General features: G+C 40.4%; 1 protein-coding gene across 1 annotated transcript in view; it reads left to right on the top strand.

Annotated features, from left to right (window-relative positions):
- FAM81B (family with sequence similarity 81 member B) overlaps positions 1-23,646 on the top strand; it is a 56,748-nt gene that overhangs the window by 3,642 nt on the left and 29,460 nt on the right. Inside the window, exons 4-6 of the mRNA XM_039239355.1 lie at positions 2,691-2,755; positions 14,383-14,626; positions 21,303-21,421. Of these exons, the coding sequence (XP_039095286.1) occupies positions 2,691-2,755; positions 14,383-14,626; positions 21,303-21,421 (428 nt within the window). The remainder of the gene's footprint in view (positions 1-2,690; positions 2,756-14,382; positions 14,627-21,302; positions 21,422-23,646) is intronic.

Raw genomic sequence — 23,646 nt, 5'->3', positions numbered from 1 at the left:
AGCAGGAGTTTCAGCTCTCATCAGTGGATGCAGTCTCTTGTGATAGAAAGAGCACTGGAAAGCTAGCACAATGTCAATATCAAGCACTGATCTTTGGTATCTAATGGCTGTACCATATATAGGCTGTGTGACTTTTAGCAATTACTTAACCTCTCTGTTTCCTCTTCTATGAAATGGACTAATTAGGCCTAACGTACAAAGATGATTCGAATCAGCTACTAAGAAAAAGGGCTTAGCAAGTAAGAGGGATTCAGTCAATAGCTGTAATATGATTATTACCGTCATCTATAGGATCTTGAGCAAGTCCACTACTTCTTTAATCCTGAGATTCCTCACCTTAAAAAAAAATCATCTTAGGGGTGCCTGGGTGGCTCAGTTGTCCAAGAGTCTGACTCTGGGTTTTGGTTCAGGTCATGATCTCACAGTTCATGAGTGTGAGCCCTCTGTTGGGCTCCTTGCAGAGGTTGCCTGAGATTATCTGTCTGTCCTGCCTCTCTGTCTGTCCCTTCCCCACTCACACTGTCTCACACTCTTTCTCTCTCAAAATAAATAAACTTAAAAAAATAATAATCATCTTAAATTTTTTCTGTAGTAAAATCGGATCTCATTAACGACAATGGTTCATACCTTATAGGATATCATATATGTGAAAGTGTTTTATAGGCCATTAAGTCATAAAGGATCACAGCATTTTAAAGTATTATTATAAAGCAGGTAAAAACTGACACACATGAAAAGTCCCATGTTGTTCAGGAGATTTGTTATAAAATTACATTCTACCTTGTAGGAATAGGGATGAAACAGAGCTGACTCCTATATTCAATTATCAAAAATAGGGAAATTTACATACTATCTTAAATACATCAAAAATTGCATAGAAGAAAGAGGAAACAAATATACCACAATGTTAATAACTTTCGCTCTATAAAAGTAGTACAATTACAGGGAGAATTTCTTTTTTCTGTACCTTTTACTCTGCTATATTTTCCCAAATTTGCCTCCTTTATCAGGTTTAACATGTGTTACTTTAAAAGTATATGAGTTGTGTTTTTAAGAGGATGCTATTTAGTCTTCAAAATAAGAATTAAAAATGAGTAATATAAAAGTAAAACATACATACCCAATTGTTTCATTTGAGAAGGGGGAAGGAGACAATAGCTCAGTAATTTAGTGTCCTTGGACACAATATCCACATATTCTCTCATTCCATAAAAGAGAATGAAAGGGCTCCTAGGTGCCAAACAGGTAAGGCCCAGGGCCTGCCAGTTGCTGAGGAAATACCACAGACTCACTCACACAGCCCGCGGTAGCCAGGGCAAAGTGAGAAGGGAAGAACTGGCATTAAGTAGGGCAGGGGCCCAGGACCCTGTTCGGTTCCAGCTCAAAACTGGAGTCAAAACACAAACCAGGGCGGACGGCAAACCATGTTCTCTAAGCAATTGGGAAGGTTTCCATCCATGGACACCTGAGTGCCCCATGGATCAGTGTATATACTTCCTGTAGGGGAAGACTCGACTTCAGGGCATCAGACCCGTTGCAGACTCCATTCAGCAATGGGAAGAGAGGGCCTACAGCACCATCATGGCGATCACTGGCTCCATTCGGAGCAGCCTCCAGCCCGTGCTGGTTGCCCAATACCAAGTCAGCAGGGTCAGGAGAGCCTATTGTCAGGACTCTTTAGTAGCTTCCTTGATAATACATCTCGGGTTTTGTTTGTTTGTTTGCAAGTTTTATTGGAGGAGAGAGCTTTCCAATGAAGTCTCTTAGGCCCTACATTAAGAAGTAAGAAGTGGTAAGTTCTTTAGGCATTTGCAAAAGGAATGATTTCTGTATGTGGGTTTTAAATTACTCTGCTCAGTATTATAGTACACAATAACATAAACCAAGACAAAATATCCCAGGAAAATATTTTGTTTAAGTTTTAGGGTGAGGCAGAATACTACTCATACTCTCCCTGTTGAATCCAGCTCAATGACGGGCAAATAAAATGAACATAAATCTGTGTCCTGTTTTTGACCTTAAAAATAAAGAACATTAGAGTTTAAAACAGTTTTAGCGTATGCCAAACAATGAGTGTATTTGGTGAACTCTTTCCTCCTAGAAGTGCTGCAATATTATGAACTTTATGCTAGTGGAACTTTCTAGCAGCACCATGTGATTGAATTAGTTAAGTGTTCCTACGGCCAGCTTTGCTTAATACTAGTAAGTTATGTACATAACTGTGCTCTACTTTTATTTCTCATTGACTATAATATCTGACATCCAGGTTTCCTAGAAAACAAAATTGCCTGCATAGACTAGATTTCTAGTTTTGGGGTCTGTTTTTGAAAATTAGCTGATTCCCCTCAGAAGTTAGCATGCTGGAATAATTTACTCTGTGAGAACTTCTTTAGTAAGTCAGCCAATAATCATTGGATATTTCATTTAAAAAATTTTCTAAGAATAATCCATGGTTTTGACTTTTTTCTGTGATACCAATCTATGAAATGCAAGTCCCTGGTATCTTTCCAGAACTTAATTTTGGTTTAAGTGTCCAGAAACACAGATGGGGTATGTACAAGTGTAACTGGGCTGATAGTCTATGGCATATATTTTGTTTAAAACTAAAATATTTATATAAAAATAATATGGATAAGACTTCTGTATAAAGTAGCTGATGATACATTTTAAACCCATGACCTTTATTTTAGGTAAGATTATCTCCAGCCACAATGTCAGCTAAGAATTCTACGGATCTAGTTGAATATGTTGACAAGTAAGTCTGTAAATTACAAATGGTTTTAACTAATTACTACATTTAATGATTCAGCTAGAGATTCAAGTGCCTAAATAAGATGTTCGAGTTCATCTAAGTTTTCTACTTTCAGAAGAGATGACAGTAATTTCACAAGATGAACCTCTCTATGCCATTCCTTTTTGATTCAGAAAATGAGCCAGTTTTACAGCTGTCTCTTTAAATAACTTCCATAGGTTCCTATAGATTATGAATAATACCACACAGTGAGTGACATATGAAAAGATCAATACTGTTAACTTTGACTTTCAAAGTAAACCACATAAATCTCTTAACAATTTCATTATAAAAACTCAGAGAATTTGTAAGTATATTAAATTAATCATCAGAAACTTTTGTTTCTGCTGTTTCCAGTGCCACACCAAGAGCTCATCCAGGGAAGGTCTACGGAAGAGGGTCTACTCTGGGGACTTGGAAATATGACCTATTATTAATACAATGTGCAATGTCCAGAAGATTCTAGAACTCTAGTTTGTAAAAGTGGGATCACAGAGGCAACACATATTTGTTTGAATTGTTTTCTATTTTGTATGTATGTCGGAGGATTTAGTCTGATGCAACAATTAATGTTTTTAGGACACTTGGGGTTTAGTCTTGGGATTTCCACTAATTGTCTGTATGACCTCAGTCAGGCCCGTAATGTCTCTTGGCTTTGGTTCTTTCATTTGCCAAATAAAGAGGTTTGATTAGAAGCTCTTAGGACCCCTTATAGCTTTAAATTAATTGTGTTCTAAAATATACATTATGACATAGAAGAAAAATTATCAAAAAAATGAAATGGGTTGATGAGAAGAGAAAAATGTAGATACTGAATTTTTATTCTTTTAATTACCTTAAACAATGAAGATGATAAAAATAATTTGAAGATGATAAACATTTTAAATTCACTGATTTTTTTTATTACAATCTGTTCACCTTAAGGATTTCTCTGATCTTTAGCCAACTGAATGAACACATCACAAATAGTTCAACCACAATATTTCAGCCCCTCTTTTCATGCTGCCCATAACTTGTATTTGTCTATGTGTCAATAAGGCCATAATCGAGGGAAAATGAAACCAAACAAGGGAAAAGGATTTTTTAATGTTTAAAAACACAATATTTGGATAGGTGACATTTTTTAAGGACAATGAATGTGGTATGCATAAAAATAATTATTTTACATGGACATATTAGCTAAACTTTCCATCAAAGAAGGAATGGGAGACTTATTCCTACTTGAATCTACACATGACAATAGAAAATAGAAATCATTCTTCTGAACTGTCAAATTTCAGTATGAACCTAAGTGGATTTCTTTTAGCCCAGGCTGCTGACCTACATATCAGGAGATGACAGAACAAATTCCTGGAAGACAATGATATACTGAAAAAGAAATCTAAGGAAATTTTTGCCATTTTTTGGATTCCAGAGAAACTAAATTAAGACAAAAGGGGAGAAATATTGTGAAATTCAAAGCAAAAGCACAGTGACGTTTATCTAGTGCCAACATTCATTTCTCCCTTGATCTCCTCCAAAACCCCTCTCTTGTGGTCTAAGCCATATATCTACAAGTCCTATGTACCACCTGAGATGGTTTTTTTGTTTTGTTTTGTTTTGCTTTGCTTAGTTTTTGATCCTTCCCCTCTAATCTCCCAGGGCAGGCTACAAGCTCCCAAAACACAGGGACTATAAGACTTTATGCTTTCTGATTCCCCTATAGTAGTAGCCTATCACGGTGCATTGAATATTGATTTCTGCAGAACCATAGTGGACAGATTGAATGGAGAATCTAGTGGAACAGCTGAGTCTTTAAGACTGCTTCGTGCAGGAGACTCCTGGGTAGGTCATTAACTGGAAAAGCAAAATGGCACACAGGCATTTCAATAGTCAGTGAAGATACTTTGAACTGACATGCTAATCCCAATAAAATAAACATAAAAAACAATTTAAAAAATAGCTTCATCCTTCAAGTCATAGTATTCATTGAGTGAAAATAGATTCACTGATATGCAAAGAGGGTGCTTACACTAGCAAAAATCATTCTAAACTCATTAAACTACCTGCATCTGTATTACATATTCTCAGAGGTTCTGCTTTATAAATCTATATGGGAATATTTATAGGAAATACTAAACAAACAAATAAATAAAAAATAACAGCAGCCCCCCAAAAAGGGAGAATGAGCAACAAAACGAATACTACATACCCTAAGAAGAAGGTTTGACTAGAGACATGCACATTCAAAGGCCTGGCAGACCACGCACTGACAAGGCTCTTCCCAGCCTCAAGCAGTTGGAGCAACACCCACACATGATTAGTACTTGTTAAATGTTCAGTCATATTATTAATCCACGGAGCAGGGGGAGGCGGAATGCTTGCAATCATTTATAGGGCATTTACGGTGACATTATATTAAAAGCAGTAAATAATTCTGATTTCCACGATGTGTTTATTGATTCAGAGTGAAGGTGTAGCCAATGCTCATTTAAGCTTCATTGAACAGGAGAGCACCAAAGCCTTTTTGTCTGTTGCTTCTTTATTTCCCTGCTCCCTCCACTGCATGGAGGCCAGGCATATCAGGTCCGCTTTTGAATCTGCCTCTAATTAGCTATGGGAACTTGAGAAAAAGAAAATGTCTTTTCTTTGTGGGCAATCTCTGCCTCTTCTATAAAATGGGGTGGAGTTTTAAGTGATGACAAGCTGCCTGAGTCCCAAGGGCTGTCTGTGTTCAAAATCAAATCCAGATTTCGTTTCCAGGATGCAGCTTAGAAAGCTTGCACTTTCTCAAATCTGGTCATAATTTCTCATAAACATTCTTTTATGTAATAAAGCAAATGGCTGAGATTTAAGAACATACATTATTACCCCATGGGATTTAATTTTGAATAGAAAACAAATTCTGCCCATAAATCTCTTTATTTTTCTTCAACTGATTCTGCTGGAAAAAAAAATTCTTAATACTGAATTAAATAATTTCTAAGGTCTCTTGCATCCCTAAAATTCTTTGGTCTTCTAAAATGGGTTATTACCACTTATTTACTTAACAAATATTTACTGAGCATTTACTATGTGCTGGGCACTGTGTTAGGCACTTAGGTAGATAGTCATTAGTGAACAAAACAGACAAAGACCCCTGCCCTCATGGAGATTCTATTCTAGCAGGAGGAAGAGACACACATTGTTAGACAGCCTGTCAGGGCAGACCTCACTGAGAAGTCAGATGTGAGCAAAAACTAGGAGATGAGGGAGTTGGCCATGTGGACATGCGTGGGAAGAGCTAAGTTTCCAAGGCAGGACATTCTGGAGTGTGGCTGAAAAGGCAAGAGCGTAAAGATGGCTGGGATAAAAAAAAAAGGGGGGGGGGAGTATAAACTTGAATCCCCATGCCCCTGGACCAGGGAAATGAAGTTGTTTGGTAAGGAGGAGTTGTCCAGGCTAGGCTGTAGCCTGTATATATCCCAGAAATTCTCTCAGGAGTACATTTTGGGAAGATGAGGGGTCTGGGTGATAGCCAAAGAATGGTGTTTAAAATTTGGATACATAAAACTGTAAGTAAAAGAGGCAAAGGAATACATGATTGATGATTTCTCCTTGTGAGTAGAATATGGCATTCAGGGTCTGGAAGATATTTACTTTCAAGGTTTTCTCTTACTACCAGAGCAGACATTGTATTATATTGTGATGCATCGCTTTTCTTGGTACATGATGAAGACAGATATTTCACATTATAGTGCACAAGAAAGAAAGACAAAACACTGTTGGTTGAGCTTTCTATGAGATAGGTCATTGTAGACTGGAGGACTTTCCGGTTTTATTTTCCAACATCATATCCCTCATTAAGGGCAACCAGCTTCCAGGTGACAAAGCTCAAAACAGTCTGGGCAGCTTGGGAGGGAAGGGATACGTGGGGCACTCCGAGTCTGTTTGCAAGGTTTTTTTATGATCTGGCGAACCCTCTTGCATCCTGCACAGCTCCCTGGTCTCACTGACCATATTCGTTGTTAAAGCTTCCAGTTCTTAGTCCATGTCAACCTTCTCATTTAATGCTCACAATAACTGTAATGGGGGAAGAGTGTCACTATTTTCAAGATGAAGACCCTGGGGTTCAAAGGAGTCAAATATTTGTCCAAGTGCACATAATACTATGACAGAACCAAGATTCTAATCCAGAAATCTATGGCTAAGTGATTCCAAAGACTATTTTCTTAACCACCCCTCTATCCACATTCCCTGCCAGCTACCCTCTCTATACACACACACACACACACACACACACGGACATTTCACTTCCAGCCCACCCCTGGACCATAGAAGATGTGATACAACCATAGATTTCTGATCTTCCTCCACTAGGGTCCTTCTGGGAGGTGTGGCCAGCCTGGACTCACAGCATCCCAGCTGTGCCTGGGAGGTGCTGCCATCAGCCACAGTGCAGCCTCTTATTCCTCTTTAGCATCTTCTCACTTCCCCCTCCCCCTGTGACACAGCCACAGATATTGGGCATGACCCACTGCACCCCGCATATCAATCAAGGCAGGGCCTGCCCAGGTGAAGCTCAGTCCCTCCTGCCCCAGGAGGCCCCCTGGATTCCTGCCATCACCTATGAGCTTCTTCTCAAGTCTCAGAAATGCACGGAGGTCAGGTTGAGCCAGACTCAGTTTTCTAGAACAGAGAGGGAGTCCCTCCAGCCTCTGGGCTTCAGAGAGTCCCCTGAGGATTCCATGGTGATATGTGAGGCAAGTAGAGGAAAGGTAATTACATAATATATTCTAAGAAAACACAATATAACAGGAAGAGCTACTAAGTAGTCTAAGCAAAGCTGCTGTCATGTAAGAAAGAGTCAAAGAAGCAAGTTAAAATATTTCCCAGCTGAGTGACTGACAACCTCCGAGGCTGTTTCCATCTGAATTGAGAGAAAATTTTACCTATGCCATGAGGGTAGTTGTGGGGATGAAATGAAATGATGTTTATAAAAATGACATGTCAGAGGCACCTGAGTGGTGCAGTCGGCTAAGGATCCAACTCTTGATCTCGGCTCAGGTCATGATCTCACAGTTCATGAGTTTAAGCCCCGCGTTGTGCTCTGCACTGATGGTGCAGAGACTGACTGGGATTCTGTCTCTCCTTCTCTGCCCCTCCCCAGCTGGTGCTATCTCTCTCTCTCAAAAATAAATAAAAAAAGTTAATTTTTTTTAAAGTAACATGTCAACTATGAGCATTATATAGAAATAAGACTGTGTACGGGCGCCTGGGTGGCTTAGTCGGTTAGGCGTCCGACTTTCGCTTGGGTCATGATCTCGCGGTTCGTGGGTTCGAGCCTCGCGTCGGGCTCTGTGCTGACTGCCGGCTCGGAGCCTGGAGCCTGTAGCCTGTTTCGTTCTGTGGCTCCCTCTCTCTCTGACCCTCCCCTGCTCACACTGTCTCTCTCTCTCCCCTAGAAATAAATAAAAAAAGAAAAGAAAAAAGAAATAAGACTGTGTAATAATAAATTCTTTACATTTCTCCATGGCTAGGAACTCCCCTTAAATAACTACCATCTGTATTACTTTCTGAGGGCTTCCATAACACAGTTTCACAAACTAGGTAGCTTAAAACAACACATATTTATTGCCTCACAGTTCAGGTTAGAAGTCTGAAACCAAGGTGTCAGCAGGGTTGGTTTTCTCTGAGGGCTCTGAGAGAGAATCTCTTTTTCTCCTCTCTCAGCTTCTGGTGATTTCTGATGCTCCTTGACTTCTAGATATATCACTTCAATTTCTACCACCATTTTTACATGACATTCTCTGTGTGTCTCCATTTTTACATAGCCATCTTCATATAAGGGCATCAGCCATACTGGATTATGGCCCCACCCCACCCCCCACCCCCCGTGACTTCATCCTAACTAATTACATGTGCAATGACCTTATTTCCAAATAAGGTCACATTTTGAGGTATTGGGAGTTAGAACTTCAACATATCTTCTTGTGGGGGTATAATTCAGTTCATTATTCCATCTAATAATTACTAATAATTATAGTAATAACACATGTATATGATACTGATAGACATTACAAAGCATTTCAAGTACATTAAGTAAATTGATATCTTTCAATCAATTGGGTAGGGCAGGAGTCATTATCTCCACTTGGCACAAAGAGCTCTCCTCTGGACAACCTAAGAAAGGTTAAAGATAATAAGTGGCAGAGACAACACTTGAACCCTTATCTTCTGACTCCAAGTACATTGTTCTTTCCCCTGGAGACTCACATAAATAACAGGTACACTCCCAAAATTACAAGGCAATAGGGAAAAGTGTCACAAAAGCACTACAAAATGCTGTAAGAACTCCAAATACCATCAAAACTATTTGCTGCAGTTTACATACACTTTGCCTATACGTATAACCCATCCATCATGCCCTCATTCACACAGACTCTGGAACACTTGCCAACTGAATGCCTCCCACAAGAAAGTCAATCACAACAGGTGCATCATTAATTCTGTAATTTTAATGAAAATTTTACTAACATGAGGTGTTTGCCTCATATAGTATATAATTTTTTTGCCATGAACTATCCACAACCAGTCTCCTTCTCCAGTCTCTTCTTAGTCATGTCCTCATTTAGAATCCTCTCCTCCAGGCTCCTTCAGGCAGACCTCATGCTGGCACAACCCTGCTGGCTTTGGTTTGCCTCTTCCCCACCTGTACCCATGAAACTGGAGCTGCCTCCATCTCAGCCCTAGAGCATTCAGTCTTGTGTAAAACTCAGCAACGGAGGCTTCTCTAGCTGCAAAAATCCATTTGCCAGGGTGGTTAGAAATAAGCAACTGAGAAACCATAGAAAATATTTTTTCAACTTCATTGTTCCACATGAACTTACAGGTTATTTTCGTGAGGCATCAAAATGTTCTCTAAAATTTCACTTTACGTGTGTGTGTGTGTGTGTGTGTGTGTGTGTGTGTTTGTGTGTGCGCGCGCGCACATTGCAGGACTCTATGCACCCAGAAGGGAACTAGTCACAATAGATCTCTCAAAAATGAAAAATTTCTTTAGTTATAGTCTTCATTGTTCTAGAAAAGAGCTCAAATTTTCAAGTTTCTGCCTCTTGAGTACTGTAGGCTGATGAAATGTTTATCAGAATCTCCTAAGTAAATTTAGTGCTCGACTCACAAGAACAGAACAGGCAGAGAAGTGAGAGGCTCTAGGTACGGATGCCTCTGCCAGCAACAGCACAGCTGGTACAAGTCACACCGAAGCACAGAGAAACAGAACTCAGAGTTTGTGGAAAATCTGTTCAGATTCAGTTGTCAGCTACATAATCAATGATTTATGTAAAGCCCAAATATCCCTCTGAAAAGGCCCCATGGGAATTCTTTCTCCTGTGCTTAGTAATTCCATCTGGACTAGTCTGGAATATTCAGTCATTTCTTTCCTTCCACAGTTAAATTTAGGCGTAAGTCCCACTGATATAATATACTAATAACACAGGGGGCTCGCTCTCTCTTTTAACTTTCTGAAAGAATCAGAGTGACCACATTTTGTTACTCAGTTTTTAACCATTTGGATAATCTTCGAACAATGGTATCAGGAAACTCTCTTAGAGGATTGAAAATGTTCATATGCGTGTTTTTCCAGTTGTTGATTTAGAAAGGTCAATTGCAGAACAGCATTCTTTGTAAGCTTATTTATTTTTCAGAGAGAGGGCACACAAGCATGCACACACACGCACACACGCACGCACCTGGGGGAGGGACAGAAAGAGAGAGCAAGACAGAGAGAGAATCCCAAGCAGGCTCCATGCTGTCAGCTGTGGCTCTCTGGGTGTGCTAGTGGCTGCTGTCAAGACTGTATCCAGAAAGGACTGAAGGCTAAGGACCAGCCACTCTTCCCCTAGTGCATCCAGGCTGCAGGTCATGGAAAGACCAGAAGGAAGCACTAGCTCAGGGAAGGTAACAAGTAACATCTGCCACTGGGCTATGTGTCACCATCAGCAGGGCCTGACATCCTCTTCCATTCTGCCTGTGACTCATGCATCCAATCGACAGGAGCACTGTCAGCATGTTGGGGTTTTAGAGGAATGGAATGAATGTGTATATATGTGTGTGTATATATATATATATATATATATACACACACATACATATATGAGATTCCATTTGGTAATATTCCAGAAGAACATTTTTGAGCCAAGTGAGTGGTAGAGGGAATCTAATGAAACCCTTAGCAAAGCCTTCTTTGTTCCTCAGATGTGCAGGTGATAGGAAAGAGGAACCCCACCCAGACTGAGTCTGTTGTGTACTGCTCAAGAGAAGAAGCTGTAAACCTTGAGGCTCCAACAACTGTAGGTTTATTTCACGGTCTCCACCCCCCAATTTCCAACAACAGAGCCTTAAGGGAACAAACAGTCCAGTCAGAAAAATCAGTCGGTCAATAAATATTTACTGACTACTTACTATGTGTCAGACACTCTTCTCAGTGTTGTAGACACTGAGGAGAACAACTTAGAAAAAGCACTGCCCACAGGGAGCTTTCATTTTAGTGAATGAAATAAACACAGGAAATAGACACAGGAAATAAACACAATTAAGATAATTTTAGATAATGACAGATGCTGGGGAGAAGAAGATGGGGTATTATGATAGAAAGTGACCCTAGGGAAGAGTTGTCTGAGGAGGGGATACTGGAGTTGAGACAAAATCAATGAGAAGGAGGCAGCCACGAAGTGACTGCAGGGAAGAGCATTCTAAGCAGAAAGAACAGCAAGTGCCAAGGCTCTGAGCAAGGAACCAGAGTTACATGTGTGAGGGATGGAAAGAAGATGCATGTGGTTGGATGAGAGTCAATGGAGTGTGAAGAGTGAGAGGAGATGAGGTTGGAAAGGAGAGCAAGAATTTTATTTTCAGAGAATGGATAAGCCATTGGAGGGTCTTAAACTTTTAGAAAGATGAGTCTAGCTTCTGTGTGGAGGATGAACTTTTGGTTCAGATGTAGAAGTAGAGTATATAATGGTGGCCAGGGCAAAGAAAGGAAGAAACAACTAAGGAAAGAGTGAATATGAAGCCTGGGGACACTTCTGTGTGTCATTCCTGCTCCCACTCTATTAGGTCACATGAGTAGCATCAATCAAAGTGAGTCCCCTGCTTCTGCTTATTATCATTTGGAATTATAGGAATACAGGAGAGTTAAGCTTAGCATTGGATTTTGGAGTCACACAGATGAGTTTCAAAGTTTGACCCAAACATAACTAAATTGTGTGGCCCTTCCTTCTGTCTGATTCATTTCCTCATTCAGGTCTTCCAAATCATGAATTCATTCTTCAGCTACTTCATATTTACCCCACCTTTTTCCTTTATTTCAACCATTATTTTTTGTGTACTTTTTTACATTTTCTAGTTCTTTATTTTCATTTTGCTAACATCTTCCCTTCTTTTATTGTTTATTGGCCTTTTAAAAAATGTCTTGTATGTATCTCAGTGTTTCTCTTATGTAGGAATCTAGAATCCAGTAGGTTATTTGTTGGCCAGTTGGTTTTGGAAGAGACTGTGCTCTTCAAATGTCTTGCTGTTTTGGCCTGTGAGTTAATCTTCCCCTGGGGCTTTCAGCCAGACTCAGTTCTCCAGTAGAGTCCTGTCAGCTGCAATAAACTCAGGGGGCAGGGCATAGATGAGCCCCAGGCCCAGTAAAACCTCAACTGACCCCTCCCCATCCTACGAAATAACTTGTCCAGTCAGGTCTTCACCTTTGCTTCTCAGAAGGAAGTCACCTTAGGAGACCAGTGGCTTTCCCACCCCTGGAGCCTATGGAAGTAGGTAGGTATAAAAGCAAATGCCCAAGGTCAGTTTTCCCCCCAAGTTTTTTGTTACTGTTGTTTGAGGTTCTTATCAACACAGGTCTCCTGCCTTGTGTGATCTGGCTCCAAATTTCACACAACTAGAGCAGTTGATCCCAAGACTATCGAGGGGAAGAAGCAAAAGTAGAACTACAACAGTCCTTCTTCCCCATTTTACCCTCCCACAGCCCTGCAGAACTATCTCTTGCCCCAGGCCAAAGAAGCCACCTGACTGAGGTTGGGTTGCCCAGGAAAACAGGCTCCGAAACAGAGACTGGTGAACAGAAGGCTCTTGAAGAAGTGCTCTGGGGGCACTGCTGAGAATGGGAGGGAAAAAGTATGGTGATACAATTCCACAGGGAGCCCTGAAGTGGGGGTGGTCCTTCCAAGTTGTTCTGAGATAGAGCAAGTGTGCCAGGCCTTTACACCCACACGGTGCCCGAACACTGATTTCAAGCTGCCCCAGGAAATGGATATGGCCTTGAGCAAAGTGACTGTCTTCATCAAGGGGGTTTCCCAGAGACGTTATCAGCTCAGGCCTGTCAGCCAGCAGTGCACCCAACACTTGGAGAAATAAGTCTCTCCTTCCTGAAAAGGGAGCTGGGGACGCATCATGGCTCCCACTGAACCACTCCATACACTCACTAGTTAATAATAGCCCCCGCTGCCCAAGGAGGGCAGTTTTCTAATTTTTCTTTACAGGCCCTCCGAGGTTTTAGGAGGAAGAGAGGATAGGAAGCCAGCAGTCATGCTAGGTCAGCATTTTGGTCAAAACCATAGGGCACCCTGGAAATTTTACTTGTGAAGAACTGTGTAACTCATTTCTTTCTTCAGAAGCTAGGTCACAGAACCAAGCAAAGTGAACTCAATGTAGAAAAAGACACAACAAAGTAGCTTGTCCTTCAAGAGGCTTATCAGTGAAGGAAAAGAGTAATATACTAACGCCCATAGGGGCTATCAGAATTAAACATGTTCTTTTTTTTTTAATAGTTTATTGTCAAGTTGGTTTCCATGTAACACCCAGTGCTCATCCCCACAAATGCCCTCCTCCATGCCCATCACCCCCCTNGTGCCCATCACCCCCTTCCCTTCTCCCCCATCCCCATCAGCCCTCAGTTTGTTCTCAGCATTCAAGAGTCTCTCATGGTTTGCCTCCCTCCCTCTCCCCAACTATTTTTCCCCTTCTCCTCCCCCATGGTCCTCCATTAAGTTCCTCCTAATCCTCCTATATGTGCAAACATATAGTATCTGTCCTTCTCTGCCTGACTTATTTCCCTCAGCATAACACCCTCAAGGTCCATCCATGTTGCTACACATGTCCAGATTTCATTCTTTCTCATTGCTATGCATGTTCTTTACCCTAATGCTTAAGAGCTCTAGACTATTTCTTTACCTCATTTATTGTGTTTACTTTTTCACGGAACTTCTAATTCTTCCGTGAATCTCTGCCTTTGAGCTATCACTGCTTCCAACTTTGTAGGCAGCACTTTCCTCAATGTAGAATTCTCAAGTATTAAATGTATGTGGATCCAGCTTGGCTTGTTAGAATAGTGGATAAAATAGAAAATGATTCCTGCTTAGAAAACATGAAAAATACATACTGTAAGACCAAGGCAGAAGTCAGGTCTTGTGAGATGAGAGACAAACCAGGATTCCAACTAGGTCAGTTGCTTTTAAAGTCCTCTCCAGCTTTTCACAGAGGAGACAGTATGGAAGTTAAGTGAAGAGGCAAGTTCTGGTTCTGGCTCCTGCAACTCATTCCTGTAACACCTCTGGTGTTGTTTCCTGTCCCAGGGGTCATGCTTTTCTTCCCGTGATTCCAAACACCCAGAGAAGCCAGCTTGAAGACAGACTGAACACCCAGGAGCGCACCATCGCCCTCCTCCTTGAACAAGCCTTCCGCATCAAGGAAGACATCTCTGCTTGTCTTCAAGGGACCCATGGCTTTCGAAAAGAGGAGTCGCTTGCCAGGAAGCTACTGGAAAGCCACATCCAGACCATCACGAGCATCGTCAAAAAACTGAGCCAAAATATTGAGGTAATTCTTCATTTCCCATACGTTGGTATCATTGCTTGACAATGATGATCAACCACCAATAACATTTTCAACTACAGAAATGATTCACTAGAGCTTAAGTTTAAATGATTACAACATGTTGCCCTAGAGGAAAACAGTTCAACTTTTCAACTGCTCATGTGTGCCAAAAAGTAGAAGGAAATTCTATTCAAAAAACATTTAATATCTATTTTGTGACAGCAGAGAGAATTGTTTAACAGTACATCAGATATTGTGCTAACGTGCTTATTTTCATCTCAATTTCCGAGATTCTTTTCGTGGAATTGTTTTAAACAGAGCTTTTCCTAATGCACTGGCAATGATGGTTCAGAGGCCCATCAGAGTCTGACCCCAGCCCACTCTCTTCCTATCTCCCATCCCCTCACTTCTTTCACTGTGACCAACACTAGCTCCCAGCTCTTCCTAGAATACCCCAAACATGTTCTGGCTTCAGGGCCTTAGCAGTCCAATCCACTCTGGCTGAATCATCTTCCCCTAGACATTTCTGTGAGATGTTCTCCTTTGCCTTGAAGTCTCTGCTCAGTTAGGACCCTATCAGAGAGGATTTCCTCGGCACTCTGTAAAATAGCACCTTTCCCTAACCAGCAGTCACAATCTTCCTTAAAACCTTACATTATAGTCATAGCACGTATCCATGTGATAAGCAAACTTACAGTCTATATTTGTTCACTGTTTTCCCCTTCTAATATATGAATATATGTATTCTAATGTATAAAGGCAAAGATTCTGTTTTTATCATTATTAAACCACACAACAGATGACAACAGCACTTGGTAGGTAGTCAGCACTCTACATATTTCTCAGATTAATGATGTTTAAGATGTTAAATGGAAAATAGAATTTCTGATCACAAAAGAAAATATCTATCTGGGTTAAACTAAAATAAACAGGATTTCACTACAAGTCTTTCAGCATTTTTAAAGTGCCAATAAGCATGATGAATCTGGGGTAGCAATTTTCAGGCAAGAATCCCAGAGAATGCACTTCGGGAAACTGACTGAAAATTTGCAGAATTATCATGAAAATTCCCACAATAAATGTCCTCTTTTACTGTCAGAGAATATAGTGGATTTGACAAACAGACAAACGAAACTCATGCAATTAACCCAGCAAAGGTTTCCTTAGGACTTTGTTTATAAGGCAAAGGACATTTATTAATTTATTTTCTATCTGTAGGGTGTGGCAAACCCTGTGATGCATTCGAGGGAGTATGGAAGTTTAAAAAAAAAAAATTAGTGAACTTTTAAAAGGTACTTTATTGGTATTTAGCACACACTGAATTGCCCCCAGTGCCTACAAGTCAGTACCACTTCTCTAAGTGGTGAAAGGTGCTTCTAGCATAATAGTGGTAAGAGAGCGACAAGGGGTTAGCGGCTCAGTGCCTCTGACATGATGACCAGACTAAGTAGAGCACTAGCACTAAAATAAGTTGCTAATTTAAAAGTCAAAACTGGGGCGCCTGGGTGGCTTAGTTGGTTAAGCGTCCGACTTCAGCTTAGGTCATTATCTTGCGGTCCGTGGGTTCGAGCCCCGCGTCGGGCTCTGTGCTGACTGCCAGCTCGGAGCCTGGAGCCTGTTTCAGAGTCTGTCACTCCCTCTCTCTCTGGCCCTCCCCTGCTCACGCTGTCTCTCTCTCTCTCTCTCTCTCTCTCCTAGAAATAAATAAAACATTAAAAAAAATTTTTTTAAATAAAATAAAAGTCAAAACTTGCTGGTAATTGACGAGAGAGTAGCATTCTCAGAATTGAGAAATGGCTGTTACGTGGTTGATGATATTTGTCAAAATCCATTTAGATATACAATTTGATTCATACCTTTTAATATATATTATACCTCAGTAAAATATCTCAGTACCTTCATTTTTAAAAAAATGTTTTTAATGTTTATTCATTTTTGAGAAGACAGAGCCTGAGAGGGGAAGGGGCAGAGAGAGAGAGAGGGAGACACGGAATCTAAAGCAGGCTCCAGGCTCTGAGCTGTCAGCACAGAACCTTATGTAGGGCTTGACCTCACTGAGGGCAAGATCATGACCTGAGCTGAAGTCGGATGCTTAGCTGACTGAGCCACCCAGGCGCCCCTTTAGAAATCTGGTTAAGGGCTTCTTTCCCTATAATAACTGATTGTTTTAGGCTAGCTCTGAAAAAAAGACAAAATATTTTCCAAAAACTGTAAAATCTCAAAATATTTGCCATCTTGTTAAGGAGTTAGAGTTTATACAGAAATGAGGAGGCCTGGTCTACGCAGAAAACTGAATTCAAGAATATTTTAGTCTAGGGGCGCCTGGGTGGCTTAGTCGGTTGAGCGTCTGACTTTCGCTTAGGTCATGATCTGCAGTTCGTGGGTTCGAGCCCCGCGTCGGGCCCTGTGCTGACTGCCAGCTCAGAGCCTGGAGCCTGTTTCAATCTGTGACTCCCTCTCTCTCTGACCCTCCCCAGCTCGCGCTGTCTCTCTCTCTCTCCTAGAAATAAATAAAACATTTAAAAAAAAAAAAAGAATATTTTAGTCTATAGATAACATAGTTAAAACATTATAAAGAAAAAAAAGAAACAAACATTATAAGGAAGAAAGTATTAGACTGCCTTTACTAAATAATTAAGACCGCAATGTGCTCTTTATAGCAAAATAGGTGCTATTCAAATATTTTTTAAAAACCTAAACTCACTAACGAGGTCAGTCCATTGCAAACTGACCAGCAAGAGAGCTTTGAGTGTGAACTGAAGCTTGACTTGGGTCTATGAATGGAGTGAAATAAAAATGTTTTTAATCAACCATAATTGTAACAGTTGCTTGTTCCTTTTATATTCAAATGATTTGTTTTTCAAGCTGGCAGCTAATTACAAATTTTTAAAGTAATTTATTTTAAACTCAAGGGAAGAGGATTTTATGTATCACATTTATTTTGTTTATTTATTTTGTTTCTTCTTCCCACTGACTTCTAAGAGCAATACTTGTTCACTGGAATTATTTTGAAAGCTTAAGAAAAAATGTTTAAACCTGAGAAAAAATTGGTGCAATTCCACTCCCAAATGGCAATCTCTACAAACACCCAGACTCATTACCCTCAAGTTCTTCCACATATTCCATTAGGAGGCTGAGACTACATTTGTAAGCATAATCTTTAATATAAAATTATATCATAAACTCTCATATGTCCTTAAAGGTTTTTTATTTATTTGTATGACAGGGAGAGAGCGAGCAGGGGAGGGTCAGAGAGAGAGGGAGACACAGAATCTGAAGCAGGCTCCAGGCTCTGAGCTAGCTGTCAGCACAGAGCCTGACACAGGGCTCAAACCCACAAACCGTGAGATCATGACCTGAGCCGAAGTCGGCGCTTAACCGACTGAGCCACCCAGGCGCCCCCTTAAAGGTTCTTTGTACAGTGCACACACCATGATTTGCTAAATTATTCTCTTAATATTAAAATACCCTTGTTCATAATTATATGTCTGTATTTGGCTCATTTCCATAGCATATATTCTTAGAAGTGGAACTCGAGGGTGTGGACACTGTAAAGGCTCTTGATGCATGTTGCCAAATTGGTTTCCGGAAAGTTTATACTTACTTACACTTCCGTTAGCATGACACGAAAGTGCTTTTTCACTGTGCCTACACCAGCACTGAGATGTATTGTTTTAACTTTACTGATATGATGGGATAGATGTGAGATCTTACTCTCTTATTCACTTTTTAAAAGTGACGACAACGCTTTGCATTTTTCTCTGCCCATCGTCTATTAATGTCATTTGCCAATTTATCTTTTGGAGTTTCAGTGCTTTTTAATTCTTATGGATTTGATGAGCTTTTCTATTAATTGAGGATAATAGCTGCTGGTGGCTTGGCAAATGTTTAACAACCAGCCAGCAAATATTTTCTGGAGGATAAAACTCTGGTTGGAGTGTTTGCGTATTTCCATGGTGTTAATAGTCTCACTGTGATTGATTTCAAACACCAAAACACCAAACACAAAGATGGGAAATGATATGCACAACTGGCTTTCACCAACAAATGCATCCTGATTGCAGCACAGAGCTGAAATCTGGGGCAAGAACATTTGTTATAAATGTTTTTCTAGTTTCTTGTTTGTATTTCAGTTATATTTACAATGTTTCTATCGAGTTTTACATAAGGCTAAACATTCCAATATTTTGCTCTGTGATTTCTCTCATTATTTTTAAAATAGAAATTTCTTCATTTAGAATTCAAATAATCGTCTCTATTATGTGTTATTTTTATGACTTAACTTTTTATATTTTTCAACTACTTTTCTAAAATCTATATTGATGTGTCTCATGAGGTAAGGACCTAAACTCATTGTTTTCTGAATAAATAACCAGAGATCCCAACACCATTTGTGAAATTCCTCCCCCACTAATTTGTGAGCCTCAAGTATAGCACATTTTTTTTTAATATTTATTTATTTTTGAATGAGAGACATAGCGTGAGTGAGGGAGGAGCAGAGAGAGAGGGAGACCCAGAATCCAAAGCAGGCTCCAGGCTCTGAGCTGTCAGCACAGAGATGGACCCAGGACTCAAACTCATTAACAGTGAGATCATGACCCAAACCGAAGTCAAACACTCAATGGCCACCCAGGCGGCCCAGCACATTTCTTTCTTATATGCAGGTCTTACCAAGGTCTTCATTACATATTTACATATGCATATCTATTCGGCTACACTTGATTTATTTATTATCATCTCCTATGCTTTAGTGTTTAGTAGGGCAAATTCCCTTTCATCACTATTCTTTACCAAAACAAAACAACATCTACTGCTATAGTCTGAAATGTGTGTGTCTCCCTGCTCCCCCCAAATGCATATGTTGAAATCTAATGTCCCCTGTGACGGTGTTAGGTGGGGTCTCGTGATTAGGACCAGTGCCCTCCTACAAGATTCCCCTAGCCCCTGCCACCACGTGAGGACACAGTAGGAAGTAGGCAGTTTGCAGTCCAGGAGAGGGCTCTTGACAGAAGTGGACGAAGCCGGCACCCTGACCTTGGACTTCCAGCCTCCAGAACCGTGAGAAATACATGTCTGTTGCTTATTAGCTACTCAGTCTGTGGTATTTTGTTAGAGCAGCTTGAATGGACTAAGACACGGTCATGCAAAAATAAATGAAAACAACAACAACAAGAAACCTCCAGCTAGCATTCTGGACACTTCTATGTTTTCAATTAAGGGTTTGTTTGTTTTCGTTTTTTTGTTTTGTGGGTTTGTGGGGTTTTGGGGCTCTTGGGTTGTTTCAATCTGCCAGTTTACAAATGAGGAGGACACCGTATATGGTCTTTAAATTTTCTATGATTCATTTGCTACAAAAGTTCTTTCCTCAAAAAATTGGTAAACATAAATTTAGACATAGTTCAGGCCTTGATCTAATATAGCAACTAAACTTTAATGCTTCCCCAAATCATGAACTGGTCTTATACTCTCACCTTTTTACAAATAAATACAAGTTTTTAAAAAATATATGCCTTCACTTTACTTTGGATTTTGTCTGAGTGCCAACTAAGTTAGAAAGTTTTGCTATAGATAAGCAGATTTTTTTAAAAATTAATGCTTACATGTAAGTGTGAATAATCTACTGTTCTTGACCACCAGCCTGGTCGTATAAGATAGTCAGCTCTGATGGGGCGCCTGGGTGGCTTAGTCGGTTAAGCGTCCGACTTTCGCTTAGGTCATGATCTCGCGGTTCGTGGGTTCGAGCCCCGCGTCGGGCTCTGTGCTGACTGTCAGCTCAGAGCCTGGAGCCTGTTTCAGAGTCTGTGACTCCCTCTCTCTCTGACCCTCCCCTGCTCACGCTGTCTCTCTCTCTCTCTCTCTCCTAGAAATAAATAAAACATTAAAAAAAAAATTAAAAAAAAAAAAAAAAAAAAGATAGTCAGCTCTGATGGGGCGCCTGGGTGGCTTAGTCGGTTAAGCGTCCGACTTTCGCTTAGGTCATGATCTCGCGGTTCGTGGGTTCGAGCCCCGTGTCTGGCTCTGTGCTGACAGCTAGCTCAGAGCCTGAAGCCTATTTCAGATTCTGTGTCTCCTTCTCTCTCTGACCCTCCCCTGTTCATGCTGTCTCTCTCTCTCTCAGAAATAAATAAAATTTTAAAAAATTTTAATAAATAAACTTCAAACCATAAATCTCTCATGTTCTCTAAAAAATCTAGAATAAGCCTCATCACTCCTTGTGAGTAGAACAGTTTGATTCAGATTTGCTTATGTTAATTGTATTAGCTTCACTGTGCTTCTGATTCAATCTGTAAAGGGCCTTGTTTTTGTGAAAAGCTTTTGTATCAATGAAGGCCTAATGGCATCTCATGGCCATAACAGCACAATAAGTATGTTTTATTTGGCCCGTATTCTGTTTATATAAGATTTTGACTAAGATGTCAATATTTAAAAAATTGAAAGATTTAACCTAAAATCTAGATTTCTGGCTTGTGTTGAGCCACCATTCTTACAACAATCATCTAGAATCAAGCCACCTCTGCCTTCCTCAGATAAAGCAGGGACTGCCTCTCTCTGACACAGGACTCTCACTCATTTTCGCTGTCAGCCTCATTAGGAAAGGCTTTCATTTTTGCAACCTCTGCTTATATTTTCTTATCATGGGGTGTAGAAAATTAATGGGACTTTTCCCTTAAAATTACAGATTTTAGAACACCAAATAAGAGCTCGAGACCAGGCGGCCACAGGAACTAATTTTGCAGTCCAGGAGCTAAACACCAGGCACCTTCAAGGAGTTGGAGATCTTCGAGGCAGAGTGGCCAGGTGAGGAGAAGCCTATCAATGAACAGCAGTCAGTTCTTGCCCCCTGAATTCTCATTCCCAAGTAAGTTCCAGATGGTAGAAAAGTAGATACTGTCTTCACATTACGCTAAACTGATGAGATGTTAGTTGAGAAAGTGTATAATACAATTTGAAAGCCTCATGCTACCTGTGAGATTCAAGGGTTCTCTAAAAGGCCCCTTACACAGAATGTCCAGTTTGGTTCCATCTGCAAGTGACAAGAAATGTATTATATTTACAGCCCTCAACCATCTAAATGCCAACAGCTATACAAAGACCCACCCTCAAGGCCACACACAAAATTCCCAGATGAGTCAAATTCTAATGATTAAAATATTTAAAATATATAAGAATTACATATAAAAGTCTAACAAAAGGAATTTACTTCCAAATGGATATAATTTTGAATAACATCTTTCAAACACTATTTCTAAATCAAAAGAATTAATGCTCTACAGTTTAACGAAAATCTGTGGGTATTGACAATGGCAGGGCCACTCAAGTAGACATATCAAAGATCACTTGTGAATGGCTGACTATAGACACCTTTGCAACTCGACATCTTCTGCCATCACCTCCTTACTCTCTCTTCTGGAATGCTCAACCTCCATCTTGTTAATCTGCTCTAAAATTTAATGACCAAATAACAATTAGGTGATTAACACCTAAGCCAAATTTCTTTTAGAGTTGAAGTTTGGCTTACTGAGTGGAATCTATCCATTCAATTCAACAACAAAAATGTATTAAGCTATATGCCATATACCCAGATGCCAAGCAGTGTGCTGGGATTCAGGGATTCACTTCCAATTCCTCATGACCCCTAGTTTGTGGTCTCTCTGGGAAAACAAACTCCAAATGTAAGTGATTAGATAAACACTATAATGAAAGTTTGAGGTGCTATGGGAATATCCAAATCAGACTGAGGCATAGGGAAGTCTTCCTGGAGGAGGTGACACCGGAAATTAGTTTTGAAGCGTCTGTAGAAGTTATCTAGACAAGGAAGGACAACAGGAAATGCACTTTACATAGGAGGGAAAATAAGTGCAAACAAACTGAGGGATGAATTACTGTGACATGTTCAAAGGGCTACCTGTAAGAAGAGTGTTTTAGCTTTGGTACTTTGGGGTTTGCATTTAGGGAGAGATGGGAGATTGGGAGATGAAGCTAACAAGTGGTCCAGATCGGATGCTGAGGGATCTTGTGGGCCAAGGTAAGAAGTTTGAACTTTATATAGAGGTTGTAAGTAACCATGGTAAGATTATAAGTAAGAGAGAGGAAAGATTTAGGAACATTCTAGAGGGAGGAGGGCAAGATGGTGGAGAAGTAGTGAACTCTGTACATTTCACTCGCCCCCATATCTCACATGGAGAAGGCCTGAAGCCTGCAAGTTTATATTTCCAGCAATTTCAATGGGGCACGCAGACTGAGATCTGGAAACGAGGCCTAGCCTGGGATATAGAGCACAGCCCACCTTGGCTACGCCCCTGGCACAGGGAGTTTACACACCCAAAAAAGTGAGTTGCAACGCTTGGTTCAAGAAGGGACTGGAGCGCCGCCACTCTTCTCTCTACAACCACCAAGGCAGGACCCCTGAGGGACGCACTGGACCAAACCATGCCCATCCCCGCTAGAGAGCTGCCTTTTTTTTTTTTTTTTTTTAACTGGTGCTAGGGTAAGACCAACATGGATGCACTGCCCTGATTAATTCTGGCCACTGGTTTGCTTAAACAGTCACATTTAATCCATTCTCTAGATGTAAATTCTACACCTACCTACCTTTCCATCTCTTTCTCTCTGGAGTAATTAGACTATACAGTTTCTCTGCATAGCATCATCGTTTTTTTTTTTTTCGCCTCTTCTCCAACCATATTCCACTCTTTCGCTCTTTGAAAAAACTTCTTATTTCTTCTGCCTGCTTATTACATTTCCACTTTCACCTAATCCCCACCTTGTCATTTCTCTCTTTCTCTATGCTCTTCCACCAGCACTGCATACACCCGGCTATTTATTTGTAGCTGGGAAATATGGTTATATGCTTTAAATTGTTCTTTGTCTATTGGGTTTCTTCTTTTTTCCTTTTCTTCTTTTTTCTTTTTTATGTATTTTTATTTCTTATTATTCGCCTTCCCTCCTTCCTCTTTTTTCTTTTTCATTTTCCCTTTCGGTTTGTGTGTTTGTTGGATTTGTCTGTGTGTTTGTGTGCCTTT

The sequence above is a fragment of the Hyaena hyaena genome, unplaced genomic scaffold (genome assembly GCF_003009895.1).
Source record: "Hyaena hyaena isolate Hyena2069 unplaced genomic scaffold, ASM300989v1 scaffold_156, whole genome shotgun sequence".
NCBI classification, from domain to species: Eukaryota; Metazoa; Chordata; class Mammalia; order Carnivora; family Hyaenidae; genus Hyaena; species Hyaena hyaena.
This window is presented reverse-complemented; position numbering and strand designations above follow the sequence as displayed.